The sequence below is a fragment of the Ictidomys tridecemlineatus genome, chromosome 7 (assembly GCF_052094955.1).
Source record: "Ictidomys tridecemlineatus isolate mIctTri1 chromosome 7, mIctTri1.hap1, whole genome shotgun sequence".
Lineage (NCBI taxonomy): Eukaryota > Metazoa > Chordata > Mammalia > Rodentia > Sciuridae > Ictidomys > Ictidomys tridecemlineatus.
Genome location: NC_135483.1, coordinates 99,443,435 through 99,463,915, shown reverse-complemented (window position 1 = coordinate 99,463,915; position 20,481 = coordinate 99,443,435). Strand labels below are relative to the sequence as shown.

The window sequence follows — 20,481 nt, the reverse complement described above, 5'->3', positions numbered from 1 at the left end:
GTCTCACTGGGTCTGTGTCCCTTCTGTTCTTCCTTTTGTCTTTGCTCTCGAGTCCCACGGCAGTTTCTCATCTTCTCTCTGGCATCTCTTGTGCTGTGTGGTCCTTGCTTTTTCCTTTGCTTATCCCATTTTCTCTCACCCAGCCTTCACTGAAGCTGTGTGGCACTGGAAATACAGCTCTTAGGTATATGCTTACTGAATCATGCTTCCTAGTCAGTATTAGTTTTACTTTTAAGTTAAAAAAAAAAATGCTAGATTATCCAATGGCTTATCTTGCCACATTCCCTGCCTTGGTCTTGTCTGTTTTTGTCTTGTTTTGTTTTGGTACCAGGGATTGAACCCAGAGGCACTTAACTACTGAGCCACATCCCAACCATTTTTATTTTTTGAGACAGAGTCTTGCAAAGTTCCTTAGGGCCTCACTAAATTGCTGAGGCTGGCTTTGAACTCAATTCCCCAAGTCACTGAGATTATAGGCATGCACCACCGTGCTGTCCTCAACAGAAGAGCCCCTTTCTAGAGGCTACACTGAGTATGTCACTCTTAATACATGGTGCGTATTTGCCAAGCAGAAATGCCATCTTCTTTAGTCAAGGTCATTTGTCCTTAATTCAGATGCTTACACTGGCCAGGTTGGTGACATGAATGTTAACACTGGACCTGAGTACACACCCTCGGTACACTTTAACTGTGAAGGTAGGCTAGACAGATGTGACCTGGGATGACAGTTGACATTGTCCAGAGTCCGACTTGGTGAGGGGTGTGGATGTTGCTGTGTACCATCAGGTGTCACTGTGTGCCACACTGCAGCATGGTTCATGTTCCCATTCTGCCCCTCTGTCCCTTCTTTTCTTCCATATACACTAACTATGAGCTTCCGCTGTGGGCCCAGCAGAAGCAGAAACTTAGGCTTTGCAGGGTTGGGGGAAGGTTGTTGGATTGGTGTTTTGGGGGCCTCAGGTTTTGTTTTTGTAACTGAGATGGACACCATCCTCCAGAGGCACATGGAGGAGACATTGTTAGGCCAGGACCCTCCACTGATGTGTACTGTGGGGGAAAAACTCAGTATTTCCCTGCCTGAAAGATCACAGATTCCATGTAGATTTTGAGAGTCACTGAGAATGAAGTGTTCTTACATTTAAAGTTTTGAAACAGTGACATTCTCATATTGAAAGCTGTTAGACAAGCCTCCAGAATGTAGAATTCTTCATAGGTTTTCTTCTGAAGTTTCCTGATAGGGGAAGCCTCAGTTAGCAACCCCTGGCCCTATCACCACTAAGAAGTTCCTTGAAGATTCTGCAGAAGGGATGGAGAGACTGATCTGTCCTTGCATTGGGTTGTTCCCTGATGCAGTTTTGTTCCTTTAGGTCTAGAGAAGGGGTTAATTTGTTAATAAGATTTTCCTTATTTTAGAAGCAGCATAGATTAAATTACTTGTGACCAGAATGATCATGTATTTGGAAAACATTCAGTTATCTAAGAGATTAAGGTAGCATCAAATTTGAGCAGTTTGGAATAGTGTTTTAAAGGTGACAGAAGGTAGAGTGTATTTACAACTTCGAGCTGCCTAGTGTGGTGCCGGAACGCCTAGGTGGAAAACACGGGACTAGGCTTGGTCCTGCCTTTGTACTTTAGAGCTAGTTCACGTTAGTGGGCACTTGGATCTTGAACTGCAGTGTCCCTCTCAGGGCACTGATGATTGCCTTGCTCCTCACTCCTTGTGAAAGTACTTGGGAGGGTGACTGTTCTTACCTGCTGGCATGACCCTTGAGCCAAGTAGAAGACCCTTAGAAGGGCCAAGTTACTTGGAAGTCTCCTTGTGGCCCGATGGCCATTTTCATTTGCAGAAATCTTACACCTGCCACATTCCAGTGAGTTTCTAAGAAATTCTTAGATATATAGTGTTTTGAATATATGAAAATTCTTAAATCACAGGACAGGCATTTGTGTCTTGAAATGTATTTATGATATTGTCATAGACATATTTCTCTTATACCAAACATTGAGAACCCTCTGTGTACCAAAAATCGGTGTCATTACCAAAAGCTGGATGCTCTTGGGCCGATTCTCAGTGGTAATCATAAGTACAACTTAAATGCAAAAGAAACACCTTTTAGTGGAATTGTTTCTTGCTGCTAAATAATCATAATAAAGATTATTTTATATATATTTTTTATGAAGAAATAAGAAAATAATTTCTTTTTCTAAGAGGAAAAATGCAAAACTTGTTTAAAATATTTCATGAAGCCCAAAGTTCAAGCTACCACTTCCTGCCTAATATACTAAGTGGATGTTCTTTATGTGTCAGAAAATGTGGGGCCTCGGCCAGGAAATTGCAGCCTGCACTAAGTTTTATGGATTAAGTCCTAGGCCTTTGTGCCTCTGGTTGGAAGAAAATTCTTATTGCTTTTTCATTTTTTTTCCCCTCTAAAAAATGCAGTTTGTGACTGTATGGGCAGCTTTTCATAGTCTAGTAGACAGGATGTGTGGCCTGGGGATCCTACACACAGTACTCTGCAATTAATCCCTATATCCACATCTGCCTTGGTCATGTCTTATCTGTACATTTGCATGCACATATACGTACCACCGCTCCCAGAAACCCTGCCACCTTGCTTCCCTTGTACTAATCAAGTTGATCACTGCTCCTTCTGGGGTTCTTAACGTAAGTTGTGTGTGCTTTTATATCAGTGTATTTGGTTCTGGAGATTGAACCCAAGATGTGTGCATGCTAAGTACACTCTTCCATTGAACTGCACCCCCATGTCCTTACTTGTCTTTATTTTAATTTTTTCATCAGTTTTTCCTCCTAGGCTCTGGCCTTGAGACTGAAGATCATAACTTGCTATTCTTTACAGTTCTAGGCCACCCCATAACTCTGGATGAACTTTCCCTTCTTTGCTAGTCTCAGACCATAGAGCACACTTGGGTTTTGTTGGTGCTATCACTGCACTCGGGTGCCTGACAATAGTAGTCAGCCTCTAGTTCTTCAATACCCTCTCACGAGTGGCCACTGAAATTCTCTTGCAACTCTTCAGGTGGCTGCCAGCATTGAGTGCATAGTATTTAAATGAACTCTGCAGGTTACTCCTGCTTTGGAGGATGTGAATTCCCCCTTAGTCATCTGAGCTGAGCGTAGCTGAGTGTCTTGGGGCAGTGGAAGCCCTCCCGAGGCTTCCCAGAGTGGCCATAGATGCATGGAGTATGAAGGTTAGAATGCTTTTGGTGCAAGTCACTAAAAACCCAGCCTATAGTTGCTAGAGCAAGGGGCAAATACCACTGTGCACAAGGAGTAGTCCTGGAGGGAGGTCCAGCCTCCTAATGGCCCAGTGGCACCCTCAGAACTGAGCATCTTGCCATCTCCACTGTGGCGCTGTGTTCTACAGATCTGTCCTTGGGCACAGACCAGGTGCAGCCAGGCCACACACGTGCAGGGCTGCCTGGTGGGTGGGAGATCTCACCTCCCAAGCTCCTGTCTGTTGTTGACAGGTTCAGACAGGGTTGGGAGTGAGGCCTAGTGGTAGATTGCCTGCTTAGTATGTGCAAGGCTCCAGATTCTATCCCTAGTACTGCAAAAGGAAAAAAAAAAAAAAGGTTCAAATGTGCATAGAAGTAATGAGGGTGCCATCCAGCATCAGTTTCCTGATTTCCCTCCCTATCCCATTATTTTGAAGCAAATCTTAGACATTAATTCCTAACTATGCCAGAGTATAAGGACTTTTACCTTAAAAACATAACCCTATTAACACTGTCACCTCCTGTCCTCCAGTAATGAATAAATTCTCTCATATTGAGTGCCAGCCAGCATTCACTCTTCCCCAGCTGTCCCTTTCCAAGAGCATAGGAACCTATTCCATAAGCTTTTCCACAGTTTCTCTCCTATCTCAATGTGGAGAATCCTATCCCAGGTCCTGTGTGCCATCCCAGGGTTGTGTGATAGCCACACACTAAGGAGACAGGCTTTCATTCCTGGACATGTGGATTCCACCATAGACCCAGCATGTTGATGAGAGGGGCAGGGCAGTGGCTGTGGTAAAGGAAGCTGGCAGCCTGCACAGAAGGAAGTCCCGGACTAGGGAAGAGCACTAGTTGTGCCTGACAGCCTTAGGTTTTGTGGATTGGGCTCCTAGCCTTGCCTGAGGCAGCATAATGGGGGTTGCTTCCAAGTGGCTTCCCCCTGCTGCTGTGCGCTGCACACCTCTAAGGCCTACCACAACACATCTCCTTGCCTGTTGAACCAATGTTTTCCCAGCTGGTGCAGAGGTGGGGAGAAAGCTGGCCTCTGTGAAGGGTTTGACAGGGATGCCGTGTCCCTGCTTCATGGGTGTACTGGTGTGCTCCTGTGGTACTCATTTCCCCAGGTAGCTGGCTTTGGGGCTGTGCTCATGTCCAGGAGGATGGAGGTTGGGGGAGATTTAGATTCTCAGCAACTTTTACAGGCTGCCTTTCTGTCCCACTACCCCAGCGGTCAAGCCCTCTGAGTGTTTTGCTTTAATCAAAGCCCTAATGTTGACATCCGTGTTGGGATGCAGTGTGCTTAAAGGAGGACACAGGCTTGCACTCAGTTGGCAGTTCTGCTTCCATTCTGGGGCAGGGGTTCACCTCTCCAGCCTTCATTCCCTCTTGGGTGTCCAGGAAACGGGATCCCTTTGAGGATGGAAGGAAGGAACACCGTGGCATACACGGGAAACCCTAGATAACTTTATAGATAAAGGGTTCAACTTGTGCTTGGCAGGTAGTGCTTCATATATGGCACTTTCACAGCCTGAATATCCTGAGGCTGCGGGCTCCTTTCTGTGGTGGGCCTGACGTAAGCAGGTAGAGGTAGTGTGAGACTCGTGCATTCATGAGCAACCATGCCGTCCTTCATTCTCTACTGAACTGCTCTCATTTAACCTTCCCTTCCCTCTTAGAGTATTGAACCTTATAGGACACCAAAGAGAATCTGCTCATCTGCATTTCTTCAGTAAAGGCTGGTTTAGACCCTGGAGCTTTATAAGTCTGAGGAATGATTATTTTAGAGGCCAACAATGTTTGTTTAAAAGATGTAGAGAATGATCATCATTGTGTTGAGTGCATCAGATACAAAAATTGTAGGTCAAAAACTGGCATAAGATCTGATTGTAGCCTGCAGATTGTTATATACGTGTGTGTGTGTGTGTGTGTGTGTTTGCAGAATGTTTTAATTTTACCCACAGAAATTTTAGATGAGTGTGCAGGGAGACACATTTTTCTGACTTTTCTTGAAAGTGTACAAGGTGTGGCAGAGCCATGCCTACATCATCTCATGGTGGGGTGATGGAGACCTGTGTGCCTGAGTGCCGCAGTCTGGCTGGGCACAATTCAGGAGCCTCTTGTCAAAAGAAACTAATTTTATTTTTAGAACTACAAACGCCAAGCAAAACAGCTCCTCAGGAAAAAACCCTCAGAGCCCAACTGCCACCACCGGCTTCCACAAGCCTCTCCCCCACACAAACCTCCCCACCTCCCACAATCCTCCTGCTCTTGAGGCCCATTGGCTGGGTTGTGTGGGCGGAGCCAAAGAAGTCCCCCAATGAGCAGCTCCGCGGAGGAGCCAATCAGCTAGATGTTGCTGGGGCCGCTGTGAGCCAATCATCAGCCGGCAGTCTGAAGGGCAGGGAAACAGCCCAATGAACATCACCGCAGAGGAACCAATCAGCTAGATGTTGCTGGAGCCCCTTTGGCTGTGGCTCTCAACACCTGAGTTTGCCTTCCCTCTTCTAGCTGCTAGCAGGGTCCCCTGCCAGTGCCACATCACTGCTACCTGCAGCTTGTCCCACTCACTCATCATTCACCACTTGTCTGTGTGAGCAGTAAGCACTCAAGTATTTGTTGAGTGAATCCATTCTTTCATCTCTCAGTGCAACCCTCAATTAATAGAGGAGGAAGCATATTATAGGAGTTCAGTGTTGCCTCTAAGGTCATGCAGCTTCTGGTGGCCGTGTCTTTAGGTCTACATTGACTTCAAAGCTACTAATTCCACTAAGTGTCTTTAACTGTTTATGGCTTACACTTTGTAAGTAATTGGTACGGGTTGCTTTTTAAGGAGACCAGCCGATGTGACGAGCAGATGGCATCACTAGAAAGTGAGCAGAGATGGTGCTCTTACTCCTGGTTGCCAAGACACAGTGTCATGGACTACTTTTGTAGTGTTTGCCTATCACTATGTGAAAATGTTTCCTAGCATTAGAGATTGTGTGTGTGTGTGTTTTTTTTTTAAGCCACATAAACTGATAATCTGTGTGAGTAAACTTCTGGACTGCCGTGATGGAACAACATAGACTGGCTGGGGTTTAACCAGCAGACATTCATTTTCTCTCAGTTCTGGAGACTGGAAGTCTGAGGCCAGGGTGCCAGTGTGGCAGGACTCTCTTCCTGACTTCAAATGGCCATCTTCTCTCTCTGCTGCTTCTTTCTATGTCTTTTATGAGGTTAATCATCTTTTCATTTCAGGGCCCTACCTTTATGACCTCATTTAACCTCTATTCTCCTAAGAGGCCTTACTTCTACATAACAGTAACATTGGATGTTAGGTCTCCAACATTTGGATTTTGATGGACACAAATCAGTTCATAGAGTAAGGTTTTTGGGGAAAAGATAATATAGCCTAAATGTGTTTATATGCACAATGGAGTATTAATCAGCCATAAAGAAGTATGAAATTTTGGCATTTCATACTAAAAAGGTGGAACTAGAGACTATCATGCTAAGTGAAATAAGTCAGTGCCAAAAACCAAAGACCAGATGTTCTCTCTGATATGTGGATGCTAACACACAATAAGGGGGAAATAGAGGACTAGAAGTTCACTGGGTTTGACAAAGGGGAATAAAGGGAAGGGAGGAGGTATGGGATATGGGAATAGGAACACAATAGAATGAATGGGACATAACTTTTCTATGTTCATAGATGAATACATGTCCAGTGAAACTCCATGTGACATACAATGACAAGAATGGGATCCTAATTAGAATAAGTTATATTCCATGTATGTATAATATGTCAAAATACATTCTACTGTCATGCACATCCACAAATTTTTAAAAAAGATGCTATAGCTGAGGATTTGCCTTTTCCACCAGAGGGGGTGGAAATTATGAATAAAGTTACCTGTCATATGACACTATTAAATCTCACAGAGTAGCCTGCAGTTTCCAGACCATAAATTATTTCTGTTCCTATCCTACCTGTTTCCTTCACTCCAGTACTTTGATTTCATTGTTTGGGACCAAATGTAAAATCATGTTTCTCCCCCATCTTTGCCTACCAATTCATTACACTGCTTCCCCCAGCAACCCCCTCTTTTTATTTATACACATATACATGCCTTTGCAATCATAACTTTTTTTCATGAACCATTTAAAAGTAATATGCAGATGTTACTTTTTGATGGTCACAAATCTGTTCACAGAGTAAGATTTTTGGGGGACAAGATAATATAGTCTAAACATGTTTATATGCACAATGGAGTATTAATCAGAAACACCTTTTTTATACTAAAAAAAATTGTTTTTTAACTCCTAGGAACCTCAGTGTGTATCATTCAGTAGCAAGGATATTTTCTTACTCAATCCTATGTCATTTTTGTACCTAAGAAATTTAATATTGTACAGTATAGTATTGTTTATTTTACAGTCTACATTCAAATTTCTCCAAAGGACCAGGGTGGGGGGCAGGGATCTATCCTGTATCTCCATCCTGATTTTGTGCTGCTGTCTTGGTTCCTCTTTGTCTCTGGCTACACTGGAATACTTGCCCTTCCTGAAGCACGTGCTGTGCATTCCTGCTTTTCTGCCTTAGCACAGGCAGGATCTTGTTTAAAACCTTGCACCTATCTCCTTCCAACTGGACCTGGTGACATCCTTTGTTTCCAAACACATTTTAGGTGCCCCTCTCTTCCATACAGCATATCTTAACATGCCCAGATATGACTGCACCTTCCTTTCTACTATGCTCTTTGTGCTGTTGAATGTTTATTGCATCCTGTATTAAATGTAAAGCTTAGGGACTTTTCCTCCTTCTCCTTTTTAGGATTCTGAGCTCCTCGAATATAGGGTCTGTGCAACCTGTACTTTCCATTTTTGTTTCCATTTTATTTACTCAAATTCAGATTATTTTGCATGATGTTTTTGTTTTCAAATACATGGAAAGATGACCTAAAAATTGTGTTTTTCTGATATCATCCTAAAGAATGGAAAGAATTAAGGATATAGACTTTCAGCACATATGTTGGGGTGGGGAACCTGTGCATTTTCTACACTTTGGGATGGTGTCTGTAGGAAGGAAAATTGTCAAATGAGACTTTAGTCCAGCGTGTATAAGGGATTGTATTTAGTTGTGCTGATAAGTTGGGGTGGCTTGTGGCCTGTTGTGACCCAGCAGGAAGTGCTGGGGAGTGACACACAGCATCCATAAGGTGTCTTCTTTTCCATCTAGGTTCGAGATGCAGCAATAAACAGCTTAGTGGAAATTTACAGACATGTAGGAGAACGCGTGAGGGCAGATCTCAGTAAAAAAGGATTGCCACAGTCCCGGTAAGTTCAAACTTTTTCCTTTTTTCTACCCTTTCCCTGCTCTTTCTCAGGTACCATCTTGGTTTGCAGTACTGTTTTTGATGTGGTGATTTTATTCAAAGAATGCATGGTTTGAGGGTTGGTGGTTGGAGATCTTGACTGAATCATACATAAGGTTCCCCTCCGATTCTACTCTCTCAAATACAACTTTCTCCTTTAGACATCTGGCCCATTCCTATGCCACATACTGATTTTAGAAGCACCTTTAAAAAGTGATTGGTGTTGACACCCAGTACTCTTTCAGTTTCTGTGGTTCTGCATCTTGTGTATACATAGCACAAGGTATGATAGGTGCTTGGGATATATTTATTTGAATTAAGAAAGACTTTCCCAAATGTATCTGGGAGCAATAATATAGTATTTTTGGAAAATATCTTCAAAATGTTAGCTTTCTGTTCAGTCAATGTGTGGAAGCTAATTCGAGGAACCAGTGTCTTGTCATACCCAAGATGACTTGAATCCACAAATAGTTCTTTGTTATAATGAAAATAAAGTAGTATAACAATTGTATATTTATCATTTCAACTGTGATGGAGAAAGCTGGCACCAAGCTGGCACCAAATCAATTCTAAACCTTTACCCCATGCTGTTCCTCTAAGGAAGAAAGTAATGGGAAATTGCTGGGAGATCAGAATGGGAGTGCGGTTTTGGAGCAGCTTGTTTGAGACTTTCCTTGTGTCCATCAGAACAGGAGGGTCCTAGAAGCGCAAAATGACTTTCGAAAGATTACATGACCAATAAGATTTGTAGCCAGGATTCATATCCTGTTCTTTTTGCTTACCTTTTAACTTTTTCTATTCTGTTTTATGTAAGAGTTTATAGAGTACTGGGCATCTGGATATGTAATGGAATGCTGAAATAGTATATAAGAGTCACCTGTCTTTATTTTAGAGGAGTCACCTGTCTTATGTTTTAGTGCTGGGGATGGAACCCAGGGGCACTTTACCACTGACCCACGTGATTTTTGAGACAGGGTCTCCATGAATAATAAGTTTGGGTAGCCCAAACTTATGGGCCTCCCTCCTTAGTCTCCCAAGTTGCCAGGATTTTAGGCATGCACCACCATGCTTGGATGTTATACATGTGGGTTTTGTGTTACATACAAGATAATTAATGGAACTAAAACTGTTCATGTTTTTAACAAAAAATAATCACTGAGGATAGAATTATAGGTTGAGCATCCCTAATCTGAAAATCCAAAGTCTGAAATGCTCTGAGTTCTAAAACTTGAGAGTCCTTCTCAACTGGTAAAGTTGCTATTTCCAAATCCAAACAACAGACCTCTGAAGCACTTCTGGTCTTAAGCGTTTCATATAAGGTACACCTAATGTGTGTGCTCTGGTCTCTGAATATGCATGTGGTGAGAACACTGAAGGAGAAGAACTTAAAGAGGCGATATTGAGGATCTCTTAGGGAAAGCTGAAATGTGCAGATGAACTGGGAGGGGCAGCCTTGAGGGGGAGAAGGCTTTTTAAAGATAAGGTCACCATTGTCACTGGGATAACTGCCTTGAACAAAGAAATTCTTTTCTCCCAGGGATGGTCTCTTGTTGCTGTGTGGCTTCCTCAGCCCTGAATTTATACCATCTTACAGAGTTTCTATCTTACAGAGTGGCTTCTGTACATTTTTGGAAGGTAGCAAGTGGGTCAGAGGGGAAAACCATGTGAAAATGAGACCTTAGGGAAGTGAGGGCAGAGAGGAGTTAACACAGCAGGCCTGAGACTGCTGTCCTCAGCAGGGCCTGCTCACAAGTCTGGCTCCAGCCTGGTGTGCGGAAACGTGGATTTGGCGAAGGTTTCCGCCATTGCCAGAGTGGAATCAGAGAGCATCACTGTGTCCAACCTGCAATACACTATGATTTATGTTGCACACCTCATTTCCCTTGGGGAGTCTGGCATCTCAGCGAGCGCTTAACTGTGTCTGCATCTCAGCCTGCTGTAAGCCTCCCGAGTGCTGAGTCTCTAAGGAGCTTTCCCAGTGGACAGTTTTTTACTCAGCTGTCACAACTCAGGACTGGGTGAATTAACCACGCCCTGCGCTACTACCCAGGAGAGACTTAGGAGGCCACACGGGTCTCCTCTGGTCTTTACCCCAGACACCTTTCCTCTTGCTGCTTGTGCTGTGTCCTTTTGTTGTATTAATTCTCGGCTATATGACTGTGCTGAGTCCAGAGGGTCTTCCCAGTGAGCTATTAGACTTGGGGTGGTCCTGGGGCCCCTAATACTGGGTGACTCAGGTAAGGCCTCACAGGGGTTGATGCCAGAGCTGGGGTTGAAGCTGCCTTTCCCAGCCTTCTAGTCACACGTGTCACCTATTTTTTTACTTAGCTTTCTCTTTTCTAAATGTTGATAAAGAATTTGCAAAGTGGCTTGGACCTCTGGATAGGAATGAAGGTTTCAGCTCTCTCATTAGTGCCCAACTTCTAAAAATTGTGGACCAGGGCCTGGGAATGCAGTTTACTGGTAGAGTACTTGCCTATAAAAGTGAGGCCCAGGGTTCAGTCCCCACCATCCCTCCCCACACGTATATATGAAGGGCTGGGAGAGAAGCTGAGCATAGAGCAGTTACCTAGTGGGGCTTGGGGTTTGATCCCCAGCATCGCCAAAATAAGTAAATAAATAAACAAAATAAAACCACCAGAATGAAGTGGGTAGGCCAAGGGAAATGGACCACACAAGCTTCTGGAGAATGAGGGTGTTTTTTTAGAAACTATTCTCTAGTGAAAGAAGCTAAAACTTCATGTTTCTTTATATTTATTATACAAGATGCAGCATTCTGAGTGTCAGGGATCTGGTTACCACCTGAATTCATTGGGGATATTCCCAAGTGGAATAGAGCTTTTAAGGCATCGTATTGCTGTTACTTGGGAAGTCTAATTTCTGCTGTATTGGCTCCATGTGGCTGACGGCATGTCTTGAATAGTCTAGATTTTGCTTACCTTGTTATGGATTTTGTTATTATTTTGGGAGCTTGGTAGGTTATTCAGTTTAGCAAGATTCCAAAGATTCCAAAGATTCCAAAGATTCCAAAGGTTCCAAAGGACTAATATTGTAGAATTTTTTAATGCTTTCCAAAATTTGGATTTAGTCCTAGAATGAAAATGTTGTCCTCTTCAAGAGTTTATTCACTGTCAGAGATAATTATATCGCTAAAAAATACATAGTGAACATGTTTTTATATTAGATAGATAACTTAAATAATAAGAGTAGTAATCTCATTTGAGCAGCAGTTTTTATTGTCCATTTTTGCTTACTAGTTGGGAAAAGAGACTTGTACATTAAGCAGTTTCACTTTGCAGGAGAGCTGGAAAATAGGATTTAATTTACTTGTCATCTTGCAATTAAAATCGTATTGAGATAATAAGATAGAACTAGTTAGTAAAATCTTCCTGTTAGAGTATCTCTCTACCCACATGGTCTCTCAGCTCTGAATTCTAAAACTTGGAGAGTCCTTAAGTGGTAAAGTCCATGCAGATATTTCCAAAGAGTTGAGCTGTTAACTTGAATTGGTAGTGTGTCTGATAATTTTTATATTGTTTTGCATGTATTATTTTTCACAGTTCATATGTGTGATATATTTAGAAAGTAAGTATATAATTTTAGCTAAATATGATGTTATTCAGTTGTCTGATCTTTTGTAAGGCATACCTGAAAACTTAGTAAAGTTTAGATCACCTGTAACTCCTTGTGACTTTCAAAGTCATGTGCTTTCCAGAATGTTATGACATTTACTGTCATCCCAAAGACCTTCCAGAATGTTATTTTAGTCAATATGGTATATTTTAGTTTGTGAAGCTTTGGGAAAAAGCCAGATCACTGATGTTTCATTTCTTTTGGGATAGTCATTTGGGAACCAAAATCCTAAAACTTCAGTGGCTGAAACTTGAGGATGATTTAACTTCTCAAGAACAGACACATGTTGTCTGGTGCATTGTGATACTTAACCTTTTGGGCGTACATTTTTTTAAAATATTTTTTTAGTTATACATGGGCACAATATCTTTATTTTGTTTATTTTTATGTGGTGCTGAGGATCGAACCTAGGGTCTCACATGCGAGAGGCGAGTGCTCTACCACTGAGCCACAATCCCAGCCCCTTGAATGTGCATTTTTTAATAATATATTTTTAGTTATAGATGGCCACAATACCTTTATTTTATTTTTTTATGTGGTACTGAGGATCGAACCCAGTGCCTCACATGTGCTAGCAAGGGCTCTGCTACTCAGCCCCAGCCCCAGCCTCTGAAACTACATTTTTGAATGGCTCTCCTACTATTCACTTGGGTCTCTCTCAACCTACTTGAAAGTTTTACTTATTATTACTTAATGATTGCGTGGAAAGGGAAAATTGGAAATTTTTTTTTTTCTTTCTGACTTGCTAAAGCTTTAGTGTTAGAGAGGACTCATAGCAAAAGCAGATGAGAAACTGCACTGGACATCCTCTCTCATTTTTAATTTCATTTTTTTGTCAACAACAACAAAAAAAGATTTACAAACACATATTTTTAAAAACTCAATACCTTATACCCTGTGCCATTTTTTATTCTCAGAAGCCTACATTGTCAACAGTTTTCATTGAGCCTTTTGTTATTTACTGCTTTGTGTCCTATTAATATTTATATGTTGTTATGAAATATATATATATGTGTGTGTGTATATATATGTGTGTGTGTATATTATATATATATGTACACACATACATATATAAACATGCCCATTGAGCTTGCAGTCCTCCTGCCTCAGCCTCAGTCACTGTGATTATAGGTGTGCACCACCTTGCTTGGCTCCTATTCTAGTTTTGATGTCTTTTTTTTGTTCCTATATTTTCCTCTTTTGTAGGATCATTTTTTTCCCTATTAAGAGCTTTCTTGAAATATACCATTATTCTCTCCCTTTCAAGGTGTACAATTCAGTGATTTTTAGTACATTCTCAAAGTTGTGTAATCCTTACTATTCTCTAGTTTTGATGTTTTAGCCCAGTATGGTAGCACATGCCTGTAATCCCAGCAACCCTGGAGGCTACAGAAGTTTTCAAATTTGAGGCCAGCTCTGCAACTTAGTATTGGTCTGTCTCAAAATAAAAATTAAAAGGGACTGAATACATGACTCAGTGGTGAATTCCCCTGTACTCAATCCCCAGTACTGAAAAAAATTCTTTTTCATTGCCCCATAAAGACACCCCATGCCCATTAGCAGTCATTCTTCATCCTCTCTTCTTCCCCAGCTCCTCCCAGTCATGACTCTACTTTTTATTTCTGTGTAAATATTTATTTTGAACATTTTGTACAAATTAAATTATGCAAAATATGGCTTTTGTGACTGCCTTCTTTCATTTACCATAATGTTTTCGAGGCTTATCAGTGTTGCATGGAGTATTAGAATTTCTCTGCTTTTTTAAGGCTGAATAATACTCCATCATATTTATATACCTCATTTTGTCTGTTCATCTATTGATGGAAATTTGTGTTACCCCTACTTTTTGGCTATTGTGAATAATGCTATTATGAATATAGGTGTGTAGTGTTTCTTTAAGACCCTGCTTTCAGTTCTTTTGGTTACATACCCGTAAGTAGGGTTGCCGGATCATATATTAATTTTTTGAGAGACTGTCTTCTACAGCAGCTGCACCATTGTATGTTTTATTAGCAATGTGCAGGGTTACAGTTTCTCCACGTTATTTGGTATTGTCTCTGTGTGTATGTATATATCATCATCATCATCATCATCATCATCTTCTTCTGTTAATCATCCCAGTGGTTGTCTCATTGTGGTTTTGATCCTATTAGAATTTTAGTGGAATCTTTTTTGAAAATCACTTGACCATAATCATAATGATTTCTTTCTAGATCTATTCCATTGATCTATACCCCCCATCCTTATATCACAATCTCTGACTCAATTTTAATAGCTTTCATAGTAAATTTTGAAATACCAGATTTGTTTTGGCTCTTCTGGATCACTTGAATTTCTGTAAGAGTTTTTGGACTAACTTATCAATTTGCAAAAGAATAAAGTTGGAATTTTAATAGAAATTATTTTGTATCTGTAAATGAGTTTAAAAATTATTAGTTTCTTTCCTTTTTTAAGAAAAATATTTTTTCAGTTGTTGATGGATCTTAATTTTTATTTTTGTGTGGTGCCTAAGGATTGAACCCAGTGCCTCATACATGCTGGGCAAGCGCTGTACCATTGAGCCACAGCCCCAGCCTGAGTATTGTTTTCTTAATGTTTGGTCTTCCCATCCACAGATGTGGAATGCGTTTTCACTTTTTAAGGTTTTCATTAATTTCAACAGATGCTCTGTAGTTGTCAGTGTGGAAGTCTGCATTTCTTTGTAAAATTCATTCCTAGGATTTTTATTTTTTTGATGCTAATGTGAGTAGACCCTTTTTCTTAATTTGAATTTCATGTGGTTCATTACTAATATAGAGCAAAATAATTGATTTCTTATATTGATCTTAAATTCTGCAACTTTTGTTAACTTCCATATTCTAGTGATTTTTGTTGTGAATTGTTTAGACTTTTTAATATACAAGATGACGTCACCTGCCAATAGAAATAATTTTACTTGTTCCTTTCCAATATGGCAGCCTTTTACTTCTTTTTTTTCATAAAAGCCCTGGCTAGAACCTCCACAATAATGTGAATAAAGTGCTGAGAATGAACATGTTTGTTCTGTCCTTGGTCTTAGAAAGCTTTTAGTTATTCACAATTAATTGTAATATTAGCCATGGGTAGTTTTTGTTTGTTTTGTGTACATATATACCTTTATGAGATTGAAGAAGTTGTTTCTTATTCCTAGTTTGTTGTTGAGAGAGAGAGACAGAGAGCATTTTGGGTATAGCCAGAGTTTTTCTGTATTTGTTGAGAATTGTGGCTTTTGTTTTTTATTATACTGACATATGATGTTACATTTCTTGTTTTTCACATGTTGAACCAACCTTGCATTTTTGTTGATTTTATATATATATATAATATTTTTATATAGAGAATATTTATAAGGAATATTTTTCTTCTTTTGCGGGGTGTGTGGAGGGCCCTTTTGTTTTTGTTTTGAGTCAGGGTTTTGTTAAGCTGCTTAGTTCTTTTTCTTTTCATGTGATGTATTTTTCTGCTTTTCTTGTTACTCTAATACTACCTTATAGAATGAATCCTCTGTGTGTGTGTGTGTGTGTGTGTGTATGTATGTATTTTGTATTTTTTTTTAATTTTTTTTTTTTTAATTTTCGGTGGATACAACATCTTTATTTTATTTTTATGTGGTGCTGAGGATCGAACTCAGCGCCCTGCACATGCCAGGCGAGTACGCTATCGCTTGAGCCACATCCCCAGCCCCTATGTATTTTGTATTTTAAATTTTAATTAATAGATTTTTAGTGTGGTTTTAGGTTTACAGAAGATTTAGAAAATAGAGAAAGTTCTTTTATGCATCTCCTTCCACATCCACAGTTTCTTCTATTATCTTCTTAAAAATAGTTTGTAAATAAAATTCAAAAAAAGACTAGGGATGTCGCTCAGTGGTTGAGTGCCCCTGAGCTCAATCCCTGGTTACTCACCCCCCACCCAACACACACACACACAAAAGTTTGTGAAGGATTGGTGTGTGTCTGCCTAGGAAATTCTTCCTTTTATCTTGGTTACCTAATTTTGAACATATAATTCTTCCTAGTATTCCCTTGTAATCATTATTTTCGTAGGTCAGTAGTGATAAATTCATTAATTTGTGTTTTCTTTCTTTTTTGGGGTAGGGTAGGTAAAGGTTTATCAATTTGGTTATTCTCCCCCCCCCCAAAAAGAATGAACTTTTAGCTAAGTTTGGCTAACTTAAGTTTTTTTCCTACTGTTTACTAGTCTACATTTTATTCTAATCTGTATTGTTTCCTTCCTTTGGCTTCATTTGATTTGTTTTTATTTTTACAATTTAAATTTTTAAATGTTTTTATTTTTATAAAAAACTTTTCTAAGATGAAAAGTGTTATCAATTTGAGATCTCTCTTCTCTTTTAATGTAGGCGTCCTCATTTATAAATTTCTCTCTTGTGGGGCTGAGGTTGTGGCTTAGTGGTAGAGTGCTTGCCTAGCATTTGCGGGGCCCTGGGTTCAGTTATCAGTACCACATAAAAATAAACAAAATAAAGGTATTTGTCCATTTACAACAAAAAAAATTAAAAAATTTAAAAAAATTTGTCTTGAGTACTTAAGCCAAATTTCATTGGTTTGTATATGTTCTGTTTTCATTTTCATTGATTTCTTCAGGATTTTCTAATTTCATTTTTGTTTTATCTTTTACCCATTTGTCGCTTGGTGTGTAGTGTTTTATTTAATTTCTACATATTTTTGAGACTTCTAATTCTTTATTGTTATTGATATGTTTCTCCTTTTCTAGCTATTACCATGCACATTATGTTTTTCTACATTTTGAGAACATGAGAACAGTTTCATAATTATTGCTTTCTGCAGTTCCCTGTTTAGTCATGTAAGATGGCAAGAGTTACAAACAGAAATTTTGTATATTTTTTTGTGTTTACCTATGTCTTCTTTGTTTATAAAATTTACTGTTTTTTTTTAAATATTTTTTAAATTTCCACACATGAATTTGAGCTATTGTATGGTTTCCTTTCATTTCAACCTGAAAGGCGGACTTTTTTTTGTTCATTTGGGAACATCAAATTCTTCTTGGGTTTGAAGCAGAGTTTTATTAGCTACATAATTCTTGGTTGACAATATTTTTCAGGTCTTGAAAATATGCACAGCGTGTGGTCCTCCTTTTTTCTCATGAGAAATTAGATATTCATTTTATTGAATTGCTTGTGCAAGTGGCTTCTCTGTTACTGCCTTGAACATTTTCTTTTGGTCTGTTTTGTCAAGTGTCTTTTTTATTGTGTGTCTAGGTTTGGATTTCTAAGTTTACCTTGTTTGGAGTTTGTCATAATTCTTGAATATTTAGATTCATGTTTTATATCAACCCTGTGAAGACTTTGGCCACTACTTCTTCGTATGTACGTTTTGTTCCTTTTTCTTTGTCTTCTCTTGGGACTTCCATTATGTGTATATTGGCACATTGCTATTATAAGATGATCTCTTAGGCTGTGTTCATTTTTTCCCCCTGTTATTTTCTGCTGTTTTTCAGATAACGTAACGTTGGTTGGTGTGCCCTCAATTTTGCTGATGCTTGTCCCAGTTTGGATCTGCTGGGATGTATTTGGAGCTGAGTGGTAGAGCACTTGTTTAAAACAAAACAACAAAAAAAGCTGCGATTGAAACACAGTAGTGGACAAATATATCCTTTTTTTTTTTTTTTTCAGTACTGGGAACTGAAGCCAGAGGTGCTTTACTACTGAGCTATATCCCTGAGCCCTTTGTATTTTTTTATTTTGAGACAGGGACTAAGTTGCCCAGAATGGCCTTGAACTTTGTGATCCTTCTGCCTCAGTCTCCAGGGTAGAATATTTCATTTCAATTATCTACTTTTCATCTCTCGAATTTCTATGTTTTGTAAAAATTTTTTTCTCTGCTTTGATAGTCTCCTTTGGGTGAGACATTGTTCTATAACTTTTAGTTCTTTAGAAACTATTATCTTTAAGTCTTTTAACATACTTATAATTTCATTTCAAGTCTTAATTGAGTTAGTACAATACAGATAATTTCTATTATTAATATTTTCCTGCCTGTGTATGGGCCATATTTTCTTGTTTCTTTAAATGTTTCACAACTTTCTGTTGAATTTAAATGGTAGGTTTTAGAATTCTGGAAATCTGATTCTTTCTGCTTTCCTGGGTTTGTTGTTGCTGTTGTTTTTGTTGCTCATTGTTTAAAGACTTTCCTGAACTAATTGTTAAGGCATTTTCTTTGTTCTTTGTGGGCACTGAAGTCTGTGGTTAGCTCAGTGGTTGTCTAATGATTAGACAGGAATTTCCTTAATGCCTTGAGCCAGTGAGTTCCCCAGTCTTTGCTGACTGGCTTTCAGTGTGTGTCGGGGTTTGTGCTCAGTGCTCTGGCAGATAGTTTATACTTTGCCTTCCCTTTTTTCCTTCATATTCAGCGTCGACATCAGCCCGAGTGAGGCATTAGTGCCCTCTCAAATATTTCCTGGGCAGGCACATGTCCTCTCACACAGGCACGGCCTCTAGATTCTGGGGAATATTTCATTGCTTTCAAAGTTCCTATGGGCATCTCATTCCCCAGCTTTAAAAGTTTTTTGGACAACTTCTTTGTCCTGATTGTATTGCCTCAGTCCATTGTTATGTTGGGTGATGGTTGCTGACATATTTTGATCACATCCTCAGGAAAAAGAAGCTCACCCCAAGGCAGCTCTGAGTCTGGCCAAGTGATGACAAGCCTGTGAATGGGGTTACAGGGAACATAGCACTTTCTATCATGTATACATTTTGTGTAGAGAGTCACAATTAATATAATAATTGGGAACATGGCAGTCTGAGAGCAGGTGTTTTGAGGAGATCCAGACTTGTTAGCATTTCCTGTGGATGCCAGGTGCCTGGTTTTCAAACCATCACAATTGTGAGCAGTAGGTTTTCCACTGCCAAGCTGGAGACAGAGCTGGGGTACATACACCCAAACAACGAAAAGCTCACTGTTACTGAGATCAGGCCCTTTAATTTGAAGAAATGCTCCTTGCATTATTGCAAGCCTTTGTTCAACCTCTAGAGTTTTGACAACGTTAATTTTAAAAGGTTTTGCCAGTGTTCTCTTTACTTCTTTTAAGCAATAGATTTTCAGACGTCCTTTTATTGCCATTTTGCAGGGTTCATTTCCTGTTTGCCTTATGACTGCAATATTTTCTCTATCTCTTTGGAAGAAATCAGTGATATGGTCTTAAAACTTGTGTTTTCCACCAACATCTCTCTGTCGTCCAAGGTGGAATTTTTCAGTATGTGGTTGTTTTGCTCTTTTTCATTTTAGAATCTTTTCTCAGGTATCCTATAGTCCTTGATACTCATAATTGAGTACCAAGTACTGAAAAGCTTACTAAAAGCTGAGTGTTTGGATGGAGCTTGTAAACTTTGAGATTTTAGTATTTGCTTCTGGTTTAAATTCTAGTTTTGTTTTTTTTTCTTTCTTTTTTGCAGTGCTGGTGCTCAAACCCAGGCCTTGAGCATCTTAAGCAAGTGCTGTACCACTCAGCTATATCCCAATTCAAGAGAATTTTTAAAAATTCATATTTTTTATTATACGTTTTTCTAGGAAGAAGTTAAATCTAAGTCTTATAGTAAAAAAAAAAGACAAAATTGTTTGGATGAAGAATTTACTTATAAAAATTCAAATTCAGAAAAACTAGGAGAAAGTGAATAGTAGTTATTTGTCAAACTAGTAAGAGATTCATTGACTCATTTTGAGGGGTGCAAGGGATTGAACCCAGGGCCTCACACATGCTAAGCATGCACTGGCCTCAAGAAATATGTTTTAAATTGCAATCCAAAGATTTAAAGTAAAAGAAATACACCTACAAAACACTTAAATAGTGACAATGCAATAACACCATTGGCCAAAGCCAAAAAGTAGCAGACAGTATCTAAACACACTTTCTGAACTGGAACAGCTGGCTTAATCCTCAACAATAATAGCTACTGGCAATTAACTCCTTCCCAATTCAAATAAGTGATCAATCAAGAAGATAGGAAATTGTTTGCAATGTAGACTATTTATTTTACTCACATCAAATTAGTCTACATTTCATCATTCTTATAATGCAACGTCCCCCAATTTTCTTTTTCTAAATTCCTGAGGGACACCTACACAGGAATGTAGGTCTAGTTTGCAGGTCTAATTGCTCAGTTTACACAGGTCTAATCTTGGTTCTCTGTAGAGCTACTGGGAACCAAATATATATAAATAAATATATATATCCCACTTTACATAATGTTCAAGTGCTA

At 39.5% G+C, this 20,481-nt stretch overlaps 1 protein-coding gene across 1 annotated transcript in view; it reads left to right on the top strand.

Moving 5' to 3' along the window:
* Nucleotides 1-20,481, top strand: part of Clasp1 (cytoplasmic linker associated protein 1) — a 269,130-nt gene that overhangs the window by 94,135 nt on the left and 154,514 nt on the right. Inside the window, exon 7 of the mRNA XM_040294156.2 lies at nucleotides 8,456-8,553. Within this exon, the coding sequence (XP_040150090.1) occupies nucleotides 8,456-8,553 (98 nt within the window). The remainder of the gene's footprint in view (nucleotides 1-8,455; nucleotides 8,554-20,481) is intronic.